We start from the raw sequence: 21,553 nt of genomic DNA on the forward strand, positions 1-21,553 counted from the left end.
AGATTAAGTATATTTTTTATTATTTTCATATCCACATTACATTCAAGGTTTTAATGAGCGTTTAATTAGAGCATTTCGTACCGAACATTGCTCCCTATTAATCGCATTTGTGCAAATGTAACGAACCACGAACTGGCATAATTAATATGTAAACAATTAAAATAAAATACCGACGATGATAGTATTAAAGTATAAATGGGTTTTTGACTCGTATGTACGAACAACTGTTTAATGGGGGCAAATTGTAATCTCAAGTACTATCGTTAATTCATTCGGTTTTAGAACAATTTTTAATGACTAGATTTTTATATCACCTCACTACGGTGTATATTGTGGTGTGTGTGTGGCAAAGGAATAAATGGTTTGTCTATCTATCTACGGCAAAGCCATAAATAAAGGTTATGGTTGTAGCAATCTCTACAATATGTAGTGTTACATAATATTCCATAGTAACACCGAAACTGATAAAAGTTACATGAAAAATAGGTGTCAATAGAGTCTTAGATTTAGAGCTGGGCGACATAGGCTACAGTTTAAACTTCCCAAAAAGAGGAAAAAAAAAACAACACGGGATCACGGCAACCTGCAATATTTTTGAATTTCACGTAGTTTGATAAATTGAATTACGATTTTTTCAGCTATTTTTGCGGTAACAAAGACTGGATTATGTTTTTGTAGCGTAAAATATAGTATCAACGATTCTTTATAGCACTTAATGGATTTTGTCATAATTGTTACGTAACTATATACGGACATAAAACGACGGCCATAAAATCGAACTTTGCACTTTAGAAAAATAAAATCGAAAGTAATGTATGTTGTTTACGACCACTAAATGTGGCTTTTTAATCGAACCAAGTTTTTTGTCATATTATCTGACAATAGTTTTAATAATAAATAGTGCAAAGATTGCTTTTATTGATGTATTATATAAATATAGTATCCAAGTTCTCCCTGTCTGGTCGCACGCCTGGGAGGCTATAAACTAATTGAAAGCGGCAGACAACAAACCCTCGTCAAATAACATCAAAAGATTTCGGTCCAGTATATAAATAGTCACATATACCTAACATAAAATAACAAACAAGATCAGTCTTCAGGCGTAAGAGTAAGAATTACGCCTCAAAATAAATTATAATGATAAATGATTTGAACGAAGGTAACTTGAAAATGAAGTTGTACATGGTATGCACAATAAATACGTACCTACCTATATTATATAGTAGTATATATATTAAAGGCGGAATTCTACATTCCATAATATTTTTGTACTGAATATGCTATAATCATGAATGTTCAGCATTTCATTTTGTGATATTGTTGAAAAAAAAACGATTTCACTAAATATTTAATTTTAAAGTTATGTTTTTATCGTATTTTTATTACGTATATGTTACATTTATATTATATGTATATTATATTACTAGCCCATATGGTGTCCGTCGATTTCCATCCGTCGCGGTTTTGAGCAATCTCCGGCCAGCCGTTAATATTTGCGTCCAGGTCATCCCGCAATCTCCACCTAGTTTTTTATTTATTTGTTTAAGTACTTACATACGCGATATATATAAGCCAAAAGCACATCGTACTGTAGCAACACTTACGCTTTTGCAACACCTACCTACCTACTTACTATTACTACAGTAGAATGGGATTTTCAAAATGAGCCAACTTTCGAAGTCACAGTCTCGTTCTCTTTCTTGGGTCCATATTAGTGTCAATGTACCTAATTGTGCCCATGTCAGTTACGCTTTTAAAATTAAATTCATAATTTAAACGTTCTAAATAAATATTTTTTTCTTTTATCTCTGTGATATATATAATCTTATAGAAAATCACTGCTCAACTAACTCAAGAACAGTTTGAGTTAACCTCCTAAGGCCCGGTGACGTCATCTCTTTTATACATATTTTAACTTTAGCACTATATGTATGGAGTCCAAACTATGTGATATATTTATGACACTGGGCCTCACAAGGTTAAAAGGCAGGGTGATCCTATAAATTATCCGGTCCGAAAAAACGATCTTTTAGTTATTTATAAGAAGTACCCTCCTCACACATGTGAACCACATTATTGCTCGCGACACTCGTAATTTCTGAAACCCCTTAAAGTAATTGCTTGACTCCTCAGGTGGTGGCAACCTATGTGGCGGCGAACAAGTCTTTGCAGTTCAACCCAGACAGGCCGATCCACTGGGCGGGCGGGAGCACAGACCCGCCCCGGGACACCCCCGTTTGCGGCTTCGACGGCTCGCTGTGCCCTGACAAGTGTAAGGAACTATTTGAAATGCTCGCCTTTAAAAGACCCCAAAGATCGATACTTTGTAAATTTTGTATCAAGTATAAACCTCTACAAACGATGCTGTTAAGCTTAGAAACAAATTAAAAGTGAAAAAATTCACCGTTTGGGTGAGACTTGAACTCACGATCACTGGGTCGCTAGCCCGGTGCTGTGCCGTCGGAGGTACAGTCTCGTCTGAAAACATCGACACGATCGAAGTGCCAAAAAATATATATACACGAACTTATTGCCCATAAATTAGGGTAGTGTATACATATTTTGGCACTTTGTCCATATCGATATTTTCAGACCGTACCAAGACCTTACCCAATACAGGGAATATTTCCGAATAATACGCTCATGAGCGTTAGGGAAGCCCTAGAGACATCTACCGTAAGAGTTTCGCACGGCTACCGGAGTTCCAAGTTATACTGGAACACGCTATCCCATATTAATTAATCCAGCGATTCAGTGATCGTGGGTTGAAGTCCCACTCAAGACGGTGAATTTTAACCACTTCTAATTCGATTCTTTGTTCTTAGGAATTTAAGATTTTAACATTTAATTGACGCTCATATTATATCTCAATTTTAATTTGCTTCGTGGTTTGCAGTCACCGCAGGGATGTTAAATTATTATACTTTCCTGATATAGCTGATTTAATTTGCCTAACTTATTCAATTGTACGATGTGATGCAACAAACAGTACCGGGGAGACTTGAAGATTATAAAAACAAAAATTCATGAAAACAGAATGATGCTAGTGTTTTTCTTTTAACTTACAAACAATTTACTTAAGGCAATATATAAAAAAGCAACACAGCTTGACTTACCTCTTACTCGTAAAACCCCAAAAATAATGAAAGAATCACATTACGCCGGGTTTAAACCTACCTACCTATGTCAAATATTCGTTTTTTTTTTATCTCTTGAGCTGGTTATTACCTACTTACTTAAATTTTGTCTTAGACTTTAAATACATGCATGGTTTTATCGTCAACAGTATTTCTATTTCAAAGCTCATTTCTGTCTTACATCAACATACGACAATTGTAGTTAGGAAAATAATACATGAAACTCTCCATTTGAGCCGAGAATAAATTGGCTGAGAACCCATGCGTGCCCATGAAGAAAATCCTCGTGAGGCCATCTAGTTGGTGTGGTCCCGGCTGTTTATTAGCGGATTATACCGATGTGCTTTGCTTTAAGTGCGAAAGTCTCGAGTAACTTGCTTACCCTCCCACCTTCCCGTGAATGTTTTCTTTTAATTATATTCTTAGATAGCTCAATGCGACCAGAATAATAATAACAAAAAATAGTAAAAAACCAGTGCGTTTATTCCGTGAAGGGAAAATTTGTAAAAATATTATGTAACGCCCGGAGTAGATCAGTCGCGATTGTCAATTATACGTACATTCTATATGCTTTAATAATCTTTAAAATAAAATTGAAATGATTTATCTTATCTTATTAATACTAATTTTATTTAACTCATAAAATGATTTTTTTATTTTCTTTAACAAATTAAGCATTTAATGTTATAGACCTTTTGTAATTACATAATAAATCCACATGAAGATAACAAAATAACACATAATTATCAATTTATTCTTAACTATACATATACACATTTTTCTAAAATGAGTTATCTCTTATTTTTTAATATTGCCGAATCGAGGATATAAAAAAATGAATCAATTAGACCCAAATGTCAACAATATAGCAAAACGTTAACGTCAGTAAAAATTTCTGTCAAGTAACGACAATTCACAATCGTTTTAACCGGGCATGCAAACAGTCAATCACGGTTTTTCTAACCAAACCGTTTCCAAGTCGGGGATACACATATTCATCTTATAGAAATATATGAATTTACGAGATAAAGTAAAATATTTATTGATTGTAGCATAAGCATTTTCCTGGTTGGTTCGACAAAATTAGCCTAATTATTAACATCTAAGCTAAAATATAAAACTAATTCAACAAAGTGTTCAAATCGATGAGTGATTCACTAAAATCACATGAAACAAATCACAAGCTGAAATTTCTGAGCTTTTTCAGACCAATCCATATCCAATCCAACCCAAGGGGCGTAAAGATTAAACGGAATAGATCAAGCGTGGACCGAGACGGTAATAAATCGAATTCGATTCTTTCTTCGTTACTGGAATCTTATTTTGAGAAGTCTTTTATGCATTTACTATATAAGGTGCGTTTGGGGGAGTTGAAAACAGGAATAAGACAAAAAGTCCTTCGTTATTCCTAATCACGTGTAATATTTTTAGTGCTGGCAAGATTGTTACAATTCAGTGTTGGCCGAACGTTAATTAGAATTGACGATATTGAAAATTAATCATTACAAATTGAACCGTAAACCGTAACGGATTGTTACTGTTTACAATTCAATTTGTATTGGTTAATTTTCAATATGGTCAATTTAATTAACTTTCGGCAAACACTGTTACAATAATGGGCTACTTGACAGTTTTTTGTAAATAATGTCAATCGATCTTGATTTGCCTGAGGATCAAATGTCTATATAGGACTCATGGCATTTATGTATGAAATTTTGCGTTAATGTGTATAGTTGTCATACAATTTATTTTTCAGTAAAATGTAAGGAATTGAATGGGGCCATTTTCTTTTTTGTTTTTGAAAGTTCAAAAAAAAAATGTTGAGACTTTGGAGCCTTGTATTTTGTTATAATCTCAATATATTTTTTTAAATTTCACTTTTTTATAATGGATGGCTCATTTTCTATCCATTTAGCTAAACTTTGATATAATATTCAACATGGGTCAAGTACTCAATTGTGCCCCGTCGCTCAGTGGTCAATTTCCACTTGAAGTGCCATGTCGTGAGCTACGAGTAGATTTGTCACTGGTGTTATTATCGTCATCTATTCGACTATTTCCAATCTTACCTCATCTCCTGTAACATCTATCAGAAACAACGTACAAGTATTATTAACCGAACATGAAGACGACAGTGAACGACCACTTTTCCCAACTTAGTCCTCATTTACCTCCCTGGACATTATGGAAAATATATTTGCACAGTTCATTGTATTTTAACCATGGCTATGCTCTTTCATATGTTTTATTTTTATTGTTTGGTTATTTTAAGAGTTAGGATCCACAGCCAAATTCTATATATTTTTTTAAAAGCTCAACTCTAAATTTATCCATAAACATTCGTTCCTATAGCTTGATTAAGACGTATACCTACGAGTATACAATGTAATACTCCCTATAATTTTTCGCCATTTCTTACATTAAAATTTTACGACTTCCATCCAGGGGTCCATTCAGTAAATTGGTGAAAGAATCAATGGACGCTGATTTACTGAGTTCGGGAAGGCTTTTCCTTAACGGATTCGTACATTATTAAGAAGAACCTCTTGGGCAGTGAGTAGTATGGATGAGTCGGGCCTAATTGGCCTTTTAAGATTGCGAGTATGTGTTTGGTAAGATAAATGGGGGTGTATATATCCATTAATTAATGATATAAATTATGATGAAAATTATCTCTTAGAGTTCAGTTGCCTGTGGTGTTCCTAACTTAAACATAATCTAATAAAGGTAAAAAAAAAAAATCTTGCTCGACGTCGTGAAATTTTAATTTATTTTTCAATTTCAAAATTGCACCTTTCTGTGTTAAGTTTTAGGAACAAATAGCACCTAATGAGAGTAAAGTTGTCCTCAATCATCATGTAAAATGTATGAAGTTTAGAACTGTTGAATATTATCTAAATAATTGTTTTGTTACAGCGCTCCCCGTATACGCTATTCTCAGTATCGTTCTCAGTTCAGTGGTGGTGATACTGGCCATCCTGTCAGTATTTATCTACAGGTACTTATTACACATCATATCGTATAAGTTTTGAGTTTCAATTAAGTTTAATGTGTACAGTCAGCATCAAAAGAAGCGGATGAAATAACGCTTCATAAGTATCTACCCATTCTGTAACAGCTTAACAAAAAGTGATGTCTTTAATATAGAACAACTAAGACTGCAAAAGATATACTTTGGAATGTGAATTTTAGAAATTTATCTGTATCTGGAAAAGTTATCTGTGATTTTTGGCGCGTTGTTTCATCGATACTATTGATGCTGACTGTACTATAACTATATTTGAAGTACGTGAGATAGTGATACGAGTATGCTTCTAGTTATGAATATTATGATTGAAGTTTGATCCATTTTTAAATACTTCTTTTTTTCTATTTCTATTTATTTATACCTACAAACTAATTTGAAAATAAACAAGGATTCTACAGCGCTTTTACCATTGACATACTTCTGTTCTATTGGAATTCATTCATCAAGTTGTAATTCTTTACAAATTTCGTGTGGTCTCCTTTTTATTACGGAATGATATATGCGGGTAGGAAAAACATTTTACGATAAAATATTTAGGTAATAAAATGAAAGCAAGCCCGGTCTTTGTTTAGGATGAAATGTTGTTTTGGAATTTAAATCTATGGCATCTCTTTTTCTTTGTGGAATTATATTAGTTAAGAATCAGCTTCTGATGCGAGCTATTAAAAAAAACAGAATTACAATAATTGAGAGTAAACATTAGTATTAAAATAATAGTTTTTTTTTACTGAACAGACACTACAAGTTGGAAGCCGAGATCGCCATGATGACGTGGCGGGTGAACTGGAGCGATGTGCTGCAGCCGGGAGCAAGGCTGCGTGGGAGCATGCACTCGCTGGCACGAAGGTACAGCAGTGGGGTGAGTCTATCTTTTTGCTTTCATCCGATGCGTTTCAGAATCATAGTGTAAATTTTTTGAGTGTATCTGTATCTATACGCTTAGGGTAAGCTCCTTGAACTGATATTGTATGGCGAGAACAGGGATATTTACAATTTGCATGTCGAAAAATGATTTTTTACACAAACGACACTCGATATTATTGTAAGATTCTTTACCTCATGTCAGAATCAAAGAACGTAAATAAATCAATAGCTACAGTAATGATACTGAGTTTTGGAAATAAATATAATACATTTTTAAAAAGATTAAAAAAAAAGGTTTATATCATTAAGCTCGGCTTGAGTGAGCTGGAGCTCAGCAGTAGTAGTGCTTGAAAATGGAGACTCTGATCTATGAGATGAAATAGTTCGCTCTCTCTCGTTCTCTCTCTTTTTCCATGTTTTGAGAGTATATAAAATATGCGAGTCAAGCTTAGTGTGACTGTAAACTGTGTACTTTAAATTCGAAGTTTAAAATCTCTACAATACCTAAATAATGAAAATAGATATACACATATGGAACACCCATTGCCAAATATAAATAATCCTCATTTTAAATTAACAAAATGTAACTTTGAAATTTAATTCAGAAAACAGGCAATTAAGATGTTAAGCTTTCTAAATAAGAAATGTAACTAACTTTTGTCATAGTTCATAACCAAATAATGGAAATCATATATAATTTAAAAAGTACCTAAATTTAAAGTTAATTGACATTCCGACTTATGATGTAACATACATTTATGTATTACGTTCCTATATACCATATACTTAACTCCCACAGCTTAATCAATATTTGTGTTAAGGCCCTATCAAGCCAATAGGGCCGCAGAGCATGCTGAAAAATATAATATGCCAAATTTTCCCTAAAACAACGATAAAAATAAAATAAAATTAGCAATAGTACGCATGCCGATAGTACCTATAGGTATTATATTTAAACTAAACATATCCATATAAATATATTTTATACATCTTCAAGGATTTTGACCTCCGGCCGCCTTTAGATAAACATATTAAAAATTAAAACATCGACAAGACAAGGCCGATTGGAACATCAGAATGATATTTGAACCATGTTATTAAGTTATCGTGCGTCTCAAGACAGTATGAGCGAAACGCACGATAGCTGACCGACATCAGTTAGACATAAGTGTACGTTCCAAATGGCCTGTATATCATTTTACAAACTATAGATTGTATGAATCCGGCATTTAAACCCACGTCACGTCGTTTTATTCCTTGGATGAACAACTATCGGTAGAAAAACTTCCCTCTCTTCTTCGTCAGTCGGCTAAAAATCGGTATCACGTCCCGTATCTAAATATCGTACTCTCAAATTAAGTGGTTTCAATTTTCCACTCCAGATGTTATTTTGTCATGTAGGCAGACGAAGGGCATAGGCAGCATTGCCATGATTTTCACGAATGATTTCACTCATACGGTCCGATTCGAAGAATGATTAAGACACGTTTAATATCTTGGAAAGATCTTTAAAAGATCGATGGCTAAACGACATGTCAAAATGAACGTTTATTTCGATTCCGCTGTGATCCCAATAAGATCTATCTACGATATTTTTAACGTCAAAGTGACATTGGTTGCCCGAATCGAGCTGCTTCTGTCACTTATACGATATATAAACGATATCTAAATGAGAACTTATCTAAACCAGAACTTATCGTAATAGTAAATTACTTCCAAGATCTTAAACGTGTCCTAATCATTCTTCGAATCGGGCCGATAGCTTTCCATTGTGTGAACGCGAAAATGTAGTAATATTTGTTAAGAATAAGACAACTGTTAAATTTGGCTTTCTATTTATTGTCTTCAGTTAATGGATATATCTAAGACTAGCGACCAGTCCCGGCTTCGTTCGGGTTACACAAAAGCTTAACAAATTATACACCTAAACCTTTCTCAAGAATCACTCTATTGATAGGTGAATACCGCATGACAATCCGTTCAGGAGTTTTTGAGTTTAACGCGAACATACAAACACACAAACAGACGCGCCGGGAAACTTTGTTTTATTATTATATAAGGTGTAGTTATCTTATAAATCATTTTTTTACAAACTGTTTTGAAAATCAATAATTATGGAAGAGCGCTTACTTATCTAATTACCTACAATAAAAAAAAGCTCAATACTGTGTAAAAATATTGTACTTTGTTTCTTAATGTTCTTTTATCTTTTAAATTCTAGCTTGTTACTTTTGACATTATCCGATTAAATGCCCTACTTCTTGAAAAGTAACCTTTAAACCGACCTCGGAGGCGGGCTTGTAAAAAACATCGCCCTTAGCTGTACAAACTTGCTAATTACTGGCTTATTAGAACTTCTGTTTAATTTATTTTTTCTTTGTTAAATATTTTCTAATTTCTGGATAAAGAATTCTTTAAACACTGATGTTTATTACTGAACTAGAGGACTAAATAATTCAGGCAGTATATTTTTATCTTCTGATAAGTATTTTCTTTATAAATTTTTCGGAAAAGCTTATTATTGCTTTATTACTACTTTATTAAGAAATCGGATTTATTGTTTGCGAAAGTTCCCAGATAAAAAGAGGATTTCATAAATGAGAAACACGTGTAAATATAATATTTATAAGACGGTTTATTCATAGCAGAGAATCTGCGTTATGTTTCATGCTAAAGCGATGTACGGTCGCGGAAATTGATTCTTTAGCAACTTGCGGTTCAAGTAAATTTAGCTGTACATACTTATGGTAAGAGCTGTCCATTGTAACGTGACACGTTAACTGCTAAAGAATCAATTTCCTCGACTGTACTTGGTATTTGTCGCTAACAGAATGAGTCAAGTTATCGTGTGTTTTTTTATTTCAATATTTTATCACCCACAATCAGACGACTTTATTTTACTCGTATTTATCATTTTTATTAGAGTTCCGTACCCAAAGGGTAGAATGGGACCCTATAACTAAGACTCCGCTGTCCGTCCGTCTGTCTGTCTGTCTGGCTGTATCTCATGAACCGTTATAGTTGGTCAGTTGAAATTTTCACAGATGATGTATTTCTGTTGCCGCTATAACAACAAATACTAAAAAATAGAATAAAATAAATATTTATATTTAAGGGGGCTCCCATACAACAACATTATTTTTATGCCGTTTTTATAGATAATGGTACGAAACCCTTCGTGCGCGAGTACGACTCGCACTTGCCCGGTTTTTTAATCTGGATTAAACGAAAATTTGTACCTAAATTATTTTTATTGTACTAAGAGCTAGAAACGAGCTTAAAAGAGATTAAGACGTACAATAAAGCTACGAAACATTTTATTCGCAGACGGCGTACTCAGACGAGGCAACGTCATTGGCCGGCGACCGACAGATCTACACTCCTTGCGGGCTGTATAAAAGCTGCAGGGTAGCGCTTAAAAAAGTTGATAAACAGCGCATAGACTTAACAAGACCATTGCTACTCGAATTGAAGAAAATGAAAGATTTAGAACATGATCATTTAGCAAGATTCTACGGAGCGTGCGTGGATCCACCCCATTGTTGTCTGCTGACCGAATATTGCCCCAAAGGGTCCTTACAGGACATTTTGGAGAATGACACGATCAAATTGGATTGGATGTTCAAAGTCAGCTTAATGCATGACATCGTCCGGGTAAGACATTTATTTTCTACAAGCGAAATAATTGAAAGAAATTTTAGAGAATTAAACTCGTCACTGAAATATGAATTTCTTTGGATCAGTATTTATAATCCACTCAAGATTTTTTATTTATTTTAAAGTATAAATCTCATATGTATAAATGATTATAATTATTTTTCTCCTTCTTTATTATGTAATTTTTTATTTTTACTTTTGTTTTATAGTGAACCTGTAATATGTGGTGTGTAAAAAAATTCTTATTCTGATTCTTATTCTTATTCTTTAAATTCTTATCTTATTATTAATATATTCTTAGAAGGAGCTTCATTTATTTCTTTTTAATGGGTATTATGTTAATTTTACTACATCGAATATTTATTTTATAATCTTTTAACATTTTAATGAAAATCTTTAACAAACTGGTGTTAACATGACAGGGCATGCACTTTCTCCACGGAACCGACATCAGGTCCCACGGCAACCTCAAATCCAGCAACTGCGTCGTTGACTCCCGCTTTGTCCTGAAGATCACCGATTTTGGTCTACACGCTCTCCGAACCACCGAAAAAGATCCGTCGGCTCATAGCTATTGGACTCGTAAGATATTTTTCAAATTTTTGGACACTTTATGCAACAAATGTTTTCAATGTAATATTTTTCGCCGGTGTATAATATAAAAAATATATATTGATATTGCTTTTATTTCTTTATTCTAATATACTTGAAAAGAGATAAAACCCTTTCTTGGCATTGTATCTTACAAGATACCTACATAATTTCACAGCAATTCAAGATATTATTCTTTTTTGGTTCTAAGAGCATTTTTTCTGAAATGTTTTTTTTTTTTGCTCTATCTAGACGCGACGTAGGCTTGAACTCACGTTTTTTTTTTAATTGCCAAAAAGAATAAAAAACCAGTTTATTACAATCTGCAGTTTAGATGAAATAGTGTAGGTGTTAAAACATTTATTTTATTCTTAGGAATGTTGTGGACCGCTCCTGAACTGCTACGCATGGAAGACCCACCCCCAGAAGGCACGCAGAAAGGAGACATATACTCGTTCGCAATTATCATGCACGAGATAGTAAACCGGCAGGGCGCATTTTGGCTGGGGCCCGGTATAGAAATGGGTCCGAAAGGTGAACTATTATTTAGAATTCATATTATGATTGTAATGCAAAAATGTTTATTTACCCACATGTTTGTAACCGATCAACTTTCAGCCACACGTACAGTCACCATCAAAAGTAATATGCGTCAAAAGTATTTACCATTCTTTAATAGCTTAACAAAAAGTTACAAGTCCCTCTATTTAGAACAATTAGACTGCGATAGATGCTTTAGAACGCGAACTGTAGAGATGTATCTTTATTTGGGCCTTATACACCTAGGCCTGTAGAACAACCTTCTTTTGGTTTTAAATGTCAAGTCGTAACACAACGTCCTGACATTCAACCATCAAATAGTAGTAGATTCCTAATTTGTTTTTAACTGTGTAAACCTTCGTAGGTTGTCCACATTTTTTTTATTTTATTTTCATTGCAACTTTGACAAATCCCTATCCGGCCTCGCAACGTTCGGCCCTTTATATATGTATATCTACTTGGCCTGCATACCCTTTGTTTCCCGGCCTCTATAGTAATGTAGTACTATTTATTCGATTGTGGTTATTTTCTATGGAAAGAGGCAGGTAGGTTAGCATGGTAGCATATCTAATTTGTACTTGTACAGCGAGTTACAGTTGTTATAAGTGTTAGATATTCTGGTTCAAGCCGCTGTAGTCTTTTTGTTTCTAGATTTTTCTACTAATATTACAAGGCCTAACGAGATAAAAATCAAGTTACATATTCTTGTCATACATCCATAATTGCAAATAATTTGTACTGAGCGTAATTAATCTGTTTAGATATATTAGTCAAGAAAATTACATGGTCTTTAGAAATGTGGAGCCTTCTTTGATTAAACCATAATTCAATAGCGAAAAGACATCAAAGAGATTATTATTAGACATCACATCATTGACATTATTATTGATGAAATACTAGTAAGATATTATAAATAAATATTATACGACATGCTTATATAAATTGACTAAGCCCCAGAGTAGGTAAGCTCACAAAGTCTTGTATTGTGGGTACTCAGACAACGATATATAAATAAAATATAAATACTGAAATACATAGAAACATCTACGAATACCAATACATAGAACAAATATTCGAACCTGGCTTTATAGGCAGGGTAACTAGACTAGGCCAGAACGATTGTCAAAGAAATAAAATAATAAAATAGGCTAAATTAAAATCGATGTCATAATGTCAAATATGAAACAGCATAGTAATTTGACGCTTTCTGAATTATAAATATTTTTTTAAAACTAACTGCAATTTGCTATTTATGAAATCATATTTTTATAATGTTGTTTTTTTTTTGAAGTCTGGTTGATTTATTTTTTTGGAGCAAAAAACCTGTTTTAGGCTTCCAGACATAAAAACCTTCCCATAATTATGTTAAACAGGGACACAATAAACAAATAGTGTTCATGGTCATATATCAACAACAGCATGAACTGCGATGACCAGTATCAGACACTTTTTCCAACACAGGTAATATCAAACATTTTTATTTTCTAATGCCACCATCGTTCTCCAGAAATAATCGAGGCCGTAAAAGCCACAGGCCTCCGGCCGAACACGTCCCACCATCGCTCGTGCGACATCGACGACGCGCACGACCTCATGCGGCGCTGCTGGGCCGAAGACCCCAACGAGCGCCCCGTGTTCGCGCACCTGAAGGGCGCCGTCCGTCGCCTCAACAAGTAATGTTTATGTACATGTAACTTCATCTAATGGGTGTGTGTCTGCTTTCATCTTACTAATGTAAAGTTATAGTGTTCTTACTCGTAATTTCTTTGCGTTCTCATTCGTTAAATATACGCTAGTTCTGTAAACATTGCTTGCTTGCTCATTTTTATTTGTGCTGCGAGGTTTATTTTTACAATTTATATTACCAGTTTTTCTACATCGTGAAATATCTGTATAAAATATTTCGTAGACGATTTATGTGCTCATTATTATAATGAAATTATTTTCAATCAAAATAAGTAGTACATGTTGTTCGGTTCGTTCGTCCGTTTAATCGATCATAAGCCGTTGCTTACCATCATAAAAAGTGTATTTTCTTGAAAACGTGACGCAACGTATTAAGTGTGAAATTAGTGAATCAATATTTTAGGACAGCCGTACAGAAATTGATCTAGTCCCACTGTAAGCTCCGTTAGGCTTATGTTGTGGCTACTTTACTATGTATGTGACGTTTCACTTCACGGGTAAAGGTAAGGTATTTTTACCCATGCAACGTCACAGATATTATTATTATTATTATTTGGAGCCTGTCGTGCCCCACTGCTGGGCAAAGGCCTCCCCCCAATCTCTCCACTGATCTCTGTCGAGTGCTATGTCTGGCCACTCCTTCAAGAAGGAGTCCAGTTCATCCCGCCATCGCTGGTGAGGTCTGCCAGATCCCCGATTCGAGTTTTCGGGCTCCCACTCTGTAGTGACTTTGCCCCACAACTCATTCGGCATTCGGCAGACGTGACCAGCCCAATCCCATTTTAGCTTGGCCGCTTTCCGAGCTACATCGATGATTTGTGTCTTGGAGCGCAGCGTGGTGTTCCGGACTCGATCCACCAATTTGACACCTAATATACTACGCTCCATAGCTCGTTGGCAAACTCCGAGTTTGGACTTCTGAGCTTTAGTCAAAGACCAAGTCTGTGCCCCGTAGGTTAGAACTGGGAGTATGCACATGTCCATGAGCTTCCGTTTGAGATATATCGGAAGATTACCTTTCATCAGGTGTTTCATGGACCAATAGCTCCTCCAGGCGTTTTCAATCCGTCTTTCGACCTCTTTTTCCTGACGCGCCTGGAAGGAGACTAATTGGCCCAAATAAATATACTCATGGACATATGCAATGTGTTCTCCATTTATCTCTATCCTACGTGGTTTGTTGTTAGTCATAAGCTTGGTCTTTGACATATTCATCTTCAGTCCAATCTCGAGGCTTGCGATGCTTAGTTCTTCAAGCATTTGTTGTAGCTCGGAAGCAGTTGAAGAGAAAATGACAATGTCGTCAGCAAACCGCAGATTAGTTAATCTGCGATTTCCGACGACAAGCACCTTCTCTCCCCAACTTGGCGCAAGTTTTTTGAAGACTTGTTCCAGAGTGCTTGTAAAAAGTTTCGGCGATAGCGGGTCTCCTTGCTTAACTCCTCTCTCTATTTTGAAGGACGGGCCAGAGGATTGCAGTTTGATGGTAGCGGTACTATTTCTATATATAGTGCTCAGGAGTTTTATGTAAGATGGATCTATTTCTTGATTGAATAGGGCAGTGAATATGGAGGCGTGGGTGATACTGTCAAAAGCTTTAGAATAATCTATGAAGGCGATGTAAAGTGGAAGTTTGTGTTCTTGGCATTTTTCAACTATTTGGTTTAAAGAATGTAGATGGTCGGTGGTGGAGAGGCCTGGTCTGAATCCTGCCTGCTCTGGTGGTTGACGGCGATCTAGGCAGCCGGAGATGCGACTTTCTATTACTTTGATGAAGGTTTTGTACAGATGGGAGACAAGACTGATAGGGCGATAATTACCGATATCAGCCCTGTCACCCTTCTTGTACAACAGTATGATATTAGAGTGGCACATTTGTTGTGGAAATGTTTTTGTTTGGATTATGCTATTGAATAATTTTGTGATTTGAGGAATTAATTCCAGCTCTCCTACCCTTAAGGCTTCGGTTGTGATGCCGTCTTCTCCTGGGCTTCTGCTGTATTTCATCCTACGAAGTGCAAGATACACTTCATGCTCTATTATGGGTGGGATATCGTCGGAGGTCATTTCTGTTATTTGTGTCTGGAGGGGGTTAGAGTAAAGAGTCCGGTAGTAATCCGTGGCTATATCTAAAATTTTGTCTCTGCCCCCATGTTTTATTCCAGATTGGTCTCTTAAATTTGTGATCCAGCTTTTCCCAGCTGATGCTCCTTCCTTAGCTGTTTTAAGAGACTTGTTTTTGGTTAGGGCTATTTCGACTAATTTCGTTTGGTAACATCTGAAATCTGCACGAATACTGCGTTTTACTAGTTTATCTATTGCTCTATATTCTGAACTATTCTTTGGGTGGATAAATGTCTGCCTTGTTTCTATTAGTTTTATCGTTTTTTCTGTTAGTTTTTTGTGTCTATTTTTGCCTCTTTTAATTTTGTTGCTTGCCACTTTTATGCTGTTTTTTATATGGTCATACTGTTCGTTAATATCTTTTTCAGTATCTGTGTCCAAGGCAGCGTAATAGTTATTGAGTTCTTTAATGAATTCCTGTTTATGTACTATTAGTGTATTTTTATCATGATTTCGGATTTTATTCTTAAGTATTAACTGTTGGCGGTAAATTCTATTGCTGAAAACTAATTTGGCACGGAGGGGTCTGTGGTCGGAGCTGAATTTTATGTTATTTATGGCTTCTATGTTCTTCAGAGTCTGTATATTGGATGTAATGATAAAGTCTATTTCGTTTCTGTAGAGACAATTTGGCGAGATACAAGTCCATCTACGGTTGGGTTTTTTGTAAAAATATGTGTTGGAAATCTGTAAATTTTGGCCGAAAGCAAACTGGATGACGCGCGACCCTCGAATATTCCGGTCTCCTAAACCATGAGGACCTATGATTTTGGCATCCTCCGTGTCTTGCCTTTTTCCTATTTTGGCATTGAAATCGCCTATTATCAGATTGTAAGTTGTACGGTGTTCATCGCATGCTTTATTGAGTAGGTTATAGAAATCTTCAACTTCTTCATCGGGATGTGTTGATGTTGGGGCGTATACTTGGATGATGGTTAATGATTTTTATCTGTTAAACGAAACTTTAAAAGTGCTATTCGATCTGAGTATGGTACAAATTCGATAATGTTGTCCTTCAATTTTTTCGCAACTAAGAAGCCTACTCCATTTAATCCACCCGAATCCCCGCAGTAGAAAAAGATGGTCTTCTCTCGTTCTACGGTATCTTCGCCCTGTCTGCGCACTTCAGAGAGGCCGACAATATCCCAATTTATATCATTAAGGGCATTTTCTAGTTCTAATAATCTTTCCTCTGTTCTTAAAGTCCGAGTGTTGTATGTGAGAACGTTTAAGCTGTTTTCGGAGTCCTTTTTAGCTTTTGCCGAAGCCGTTTGACGGGAAGGTGATCGTGACGCCCGGAGATTCTTCGCACCCCGAGTTCTGGACAATTTCCTTGTAGGTTATACTGAACAACTTTTATTATGGGGCCAATGCCGAAATCACAAAAAAAATTGGCTTTTCCATAGAAATCAGCAGTATCACATCAGCCGGGACATATGAAACAGCCAAATATTTTTTCGCGAATCCGGTATTGGTCCCATAATAAAAGTTGTTCAGTATGACCTACAGTCTGTAGTATGGGTAAAATTTCACACAGTACATTTACTCGTAATTATATAACATACAAATGCACTAACGACTTAGGCTAGGAAGCCGTTAAATAATCTTCATATTATAGTAGTTCCTTGTTTTATAAAACGTTCATATACTGTATTTGTTCGGTTCACTATTTAAAAAAAAAACAGTTATTTTCTGATAGTATTAATTCATAAATAAACTAAATGTAAATAGATATTTAGAACTAAAAATAAACAGGTTATTTCAAATATAAACCCGGAAAAGGTTGTCATTTTTTGCGTATTTACTTGTTATTGAATAAGCTTTTATAACCTAAATGAAACATTTGGAATATCGTATATGATTATATTGCCATGATCAAATCTAAGCAAACGTAACTGGGAGTATTTCATAACAATCCTCTTACAATGTAATGGTGTTATTACAATAGACAAATACGATCCTGAGTAAACACCTTTATCGGCTTAGATCAATCATTTTGTGGACTTAATTTCAAGATAATATCGACTTGTACGTTGATCTTAGTGAGTAATATAGTGTGCGTAATTTATACTAATGGGCAATTGGGTACTTGACACATGTTGAATATTACAACGAAATTTTGCTAAACGGATAGAAAATGAGTTATCCATTATAAAAAAGTGAAATTTAAAAAGACATGTTGTGATCTAAAAAAATACAAGGCTTTAATCTCAATCAAATTTTCTTTTGACTTTCAAAAAGAGAAAATAAAATGGTACCATTCGATTCCTTACATGTTATTGAAATTAAAATTGCGCAACGCAATATCTCAGGGGCAAAATAGCAAAATATACATTTAGAACAGACTACAGTAATATGACGTCACATTACAATATAATTTTGTTCGAGGCGTTTTAATCGTCGAGCGCGAGCGTCAGACTTTAACTCTCTTATCTGACCTTTGTTTTGCTTAAATGCCATGAGCTGAGGATAAAATGTCTATATAGACATTTGATCCTCAGGAAAATCAAGATCGATTGACATGATTTCCAAAAAAGTTTTCTAAAGGTGATATAGCATTGTGACCGCAGCAGCAATTTTGTAGCAACGTTACTGCTCCAGCGTTGACACTATCATTCTCAATTTACTTGATACAATTAAAAAATTAACATTACAAAACCGATTAGATATAAAAATTACATGAAAAAAAAAACGATTATAGAACTAGTTATTTGACAATATGTTAATACAAAAACAAAAAAAAAAATCGGTTACAGATGAAATTAAAGTGACGTCACAAAGTTTGTGACTCCCCCTCCCTCATGTCGCAACATGACACATTTTCTCGACCCCTCTCTCCCCCTAAACGCTACTGCACCTGCAGTCATCCACCAAATATTACCTTGAGACATTTCTTTGATGCCTGGCGTTACCTATTAACACGCGTTAAGCTCTTGTTATTTTGACCGACCAGTATTTTTTTTTCCTTGTCTTTTTTCTAAATTACTTACGCAATTAAACCCTTCATTTAATTTAGTTATAGCTGCATGTACTACACTTGACTAATTTCTTTATACAATAATTACTTTGTACTTAATTTATTATTTATCTTGACGCTCGTTGTAGCATCTTCTTTTCCAAGACAATTGAAATATTATTAATAATTTTATCATTTGTTACAGATCCCAAGAAAGTAGTAATATATTGGATAATCTGCTATCCCGTATGGAACAGTACGCTAATAATTTAGAAACATTAGTTAGTGAAAGAACTCAAGATTATTTGGAAGAAAAGAAGAAGTGCGAGGAACTTTTATATCAGTTGTTACCAAAGTAAGTATAAGTTTTGTTAGCAAGATATGCTACAGATACTACGTGATTGAGCCTAGAATTGGTACAATAAGTAAAGCAAATTAAGTAGATGAACCCAGAACATCTTTGGGAGTTTACTAAATTAATTACTTACTTTTATTATCAGAAATGCTCGTATAACTTTCTTCAAATAAAATTATTTGTGTTATGTAGGTACGGCCGCGAACTTTAATTGTTGACTTATCTACGGTTCAAGCTATATCAATACAAATGTTATGAAATCTCCAAAGTAAAGTGCACCCTAAATGGCTCAACAATTCAATTAAAGTCCTGTACTAATTATACAAGGTGCCCGTGAGCATTACGAAAGATTTTAACGGTGCATTCCTGATGGCAACAGAAGCAATGTTATATGACTTTTTGTGAAATACGACAAAAAAAAAATGTTTTTTTTTCCCTTTTTTTGAACACTCCTGTACATAAAACGTAATTTATATTGATAAACACATTACCTAAAATTAACAAAAAAGTTTTTTATTTATTTATTTGGGGGTAGCCTCTCGAATACATTTTTTTAATTTTTCGATGTCAGTCAATAGGTATGTCCGGACTAGACCTCAAAGTGGCAATACCGCAGTCAAAAATGTGTTTTGTACCGACTTATGGCGAAAGAATGATTTCGAAAAACATTTAATTATCTCTGAAACGGCCTAATCCAGAAAATTTTATATGACATTTTAGTTTCTAAATATTACCAGGAATGCTTAGTTAAAATGTCTCGCAATGCTCACGGGCACCTTGTATAATAAATAATAAATGAATAAGTCCTATAAGACATTCTTACACAAATTGACTAACGATTCGAAGAATGAAATACGATAACGATTAAGTTATGGTTTAGATAAGTTCTCATTTAGATATCGCATGTATGTCGTATAATTGGCAGAAGCAGCTCGATTAGGGCAACCAATGTCTCTTTGAAATATCGTAGATGGATCTTATTAGGATCACAGCGGAATCGCAATGAAAGTCAATTTAGACGTGTCGTTTAGTTATAGATCTTTTAAAAATCTTCCGTATCCGTAAAAATCGGGCCGTAAGCCCCACAATAAGCTCAATAAGGCTTGTGTTGTGGTTACTAAGACAATATACATTATATATATATAAATACTTGAATACATAGAAAATACCCATGACTCCGGAACAAATATCCGTGCTCATCCCACAAATAAATGCCCTTACTAGGAATTGAATCCAGGACCATCAGCTTCATAAGCAGTCACTACCGACGAGGCCAGAGAAGTCGTAAAACTAAACCTCATAATGTAGGTAGGTATATAATAATCTAAACCTCATGGTTATAACGTCGGTCTCTGACTGAATGCGTAGGTGGGTAGTCTTATTTTTGTTTTGTTCACAGGTCAGTAGCCTCTCAACTAATAAATGGCCAGTCAGTCGTCGCAGAGACGTTCGAACAAGTCACCATCTACTTCTCCGACATCGTGGGCTTCACCGCGCTCTCCGCTTCATCCACGCCGATGGAAGTCGTGGATTTACTCAACGATTTGTACACCTGCTTCGACAGTATTGTGGAGAATTATGACGTTTATAAGGTACGAGTTTTTAACCTCTGACGCAAAAAGAGGGTTGTATGTTTGACGCTAATGTCTGTCTGTGGTATGCTCTCCAACGGATGTACCGATTTCGATGCGTTTTTTTGCGTGAAAGCGAGTTTATTTGCAGTAGTTCTTAGCTATGTTTGATAGAAAACGATCCAGCAGTTTGAAGAGTATCAGCTCCTATCCAAAATGATGTTAGGCAGTTATGGCACGAGGTGGATTTTTTTGCCATATAGTGTACGGGTTTTTTTTAAATGTAATAGTTATAATATATAAAGCTTTGTTAAAAATTAGTTTTACATTCGACCTATATAATTCTACATTGAGCTTTGGGTGGCATCCTTCCTAAAGCCAGCTACTCACGCACCTTAGGCGAGATATTTGGTGCGTGATGTTTGGAGCAATTGTGGGATTTGGGACCCTACAAATACTTGGAATAGAGTATACAATCATAAGAAATATTGTATTTTTGGCAAACGATTATATAAACAACATGACTGTGGCAATCGCACTATGTATAGTGAAATTGCGACAGTCATATTATTTGTTTTATAATATATATTTTTTTAATACCACGTCGGTGGCAAACAAGCATACGGCCCGCCTGATGGTAAGCAGTCACCGTAGCCTATGGACGCCTGCAACTCCAGAGGTGTTACATGCGCGTTGCCGACCCTTTAAAAACCTGTACACTCCTTTTTAAGAACCCCATACTGTATACCCTCGGGAAAACCTCGGCAGGGAGCTCATTCCACAGCCGGAGCGTCCGCGGGAGGAAATTCCTCTTAAACCGCACAGTGCGTGACCATTTAGACTCTAGGGTATGAGGATGAACACCCTGCCGACGGCGAGCGGTGCGGTGATAGAAAGTGGAAAGTGATAGTACAATATAAAAACCGGCCAAGAGCATGTCGGGCCACGCTCAGTGTAGGGTTCCGTAGTTACTCTTCCATCACAATAAGCTAAACTGGAGCTTAAAGTATAGTAAATTGTTAACCAAGGGATGAAACGGTACCT

The 21,553-nt window shown here is 35.3% G+C and overlaps 1 protein-coding gene across 2 annotated transcripts in view; it reads left to right on the forward strand.

Moving 5' to 3' along the window:
* LOC133532507 (atrial natriuretic peptide receptor 1) overlaps positions 1-21,553 on the forward strand; it is a 365,542-nt gene that overhangs the window by 330,573 nt on the left and 13,416 nt on the right. For both annotated transcript variants that reach the window (XM_061871235.1, XM_061871226.1), the window contains 9 exons: positions 2,134-2,272; positions 6,054-6,135; positions 6,901-7,024; positions 10,357-10,683; positions 11,109-11,268; positions 11,653-11,811; positions 13,325-13,490; positions 18,789-18,938; positions 20,338-20,530. In XM_061871235.1, the coding sequence (XP_061727219.1) occupies positions 2,134-2,272; positions 6,054-6,135; positions 6,901-7,024; positions 10,357-10,683; positions 11,109-11,268; positions 11,653-11,811; positions 13,325-13,490; positions 18,789-18,938; positions 20,338-20,530 (1,500 nt within the window). The remainder of the gene's footprint in view (positions 1-2,133; positions 2,273-6,053; positions 6,136-6,900; positions 7,025-10,356; positions 10,684-11,108; positions 11,269-11,652; positions 11,812-13,324; positions 13,491-18,788; positions 18,939-20,337; positions 20,531-21,553) is intronic.

This window comes from Cydia pomonella, chromosome 2, assembly GCF_033807575.1.
Source record: "Cydia pomonella isolate Wapato2018A chromosome 2, ilCydPomo1, whole genome shotgun sequence".
Lineage (NCBI taxonomy): Eukaryota > Metazoa > Arthropoda > Insecta > Lepidoptera > Tortricidae > Cydia > Cydia pomonella.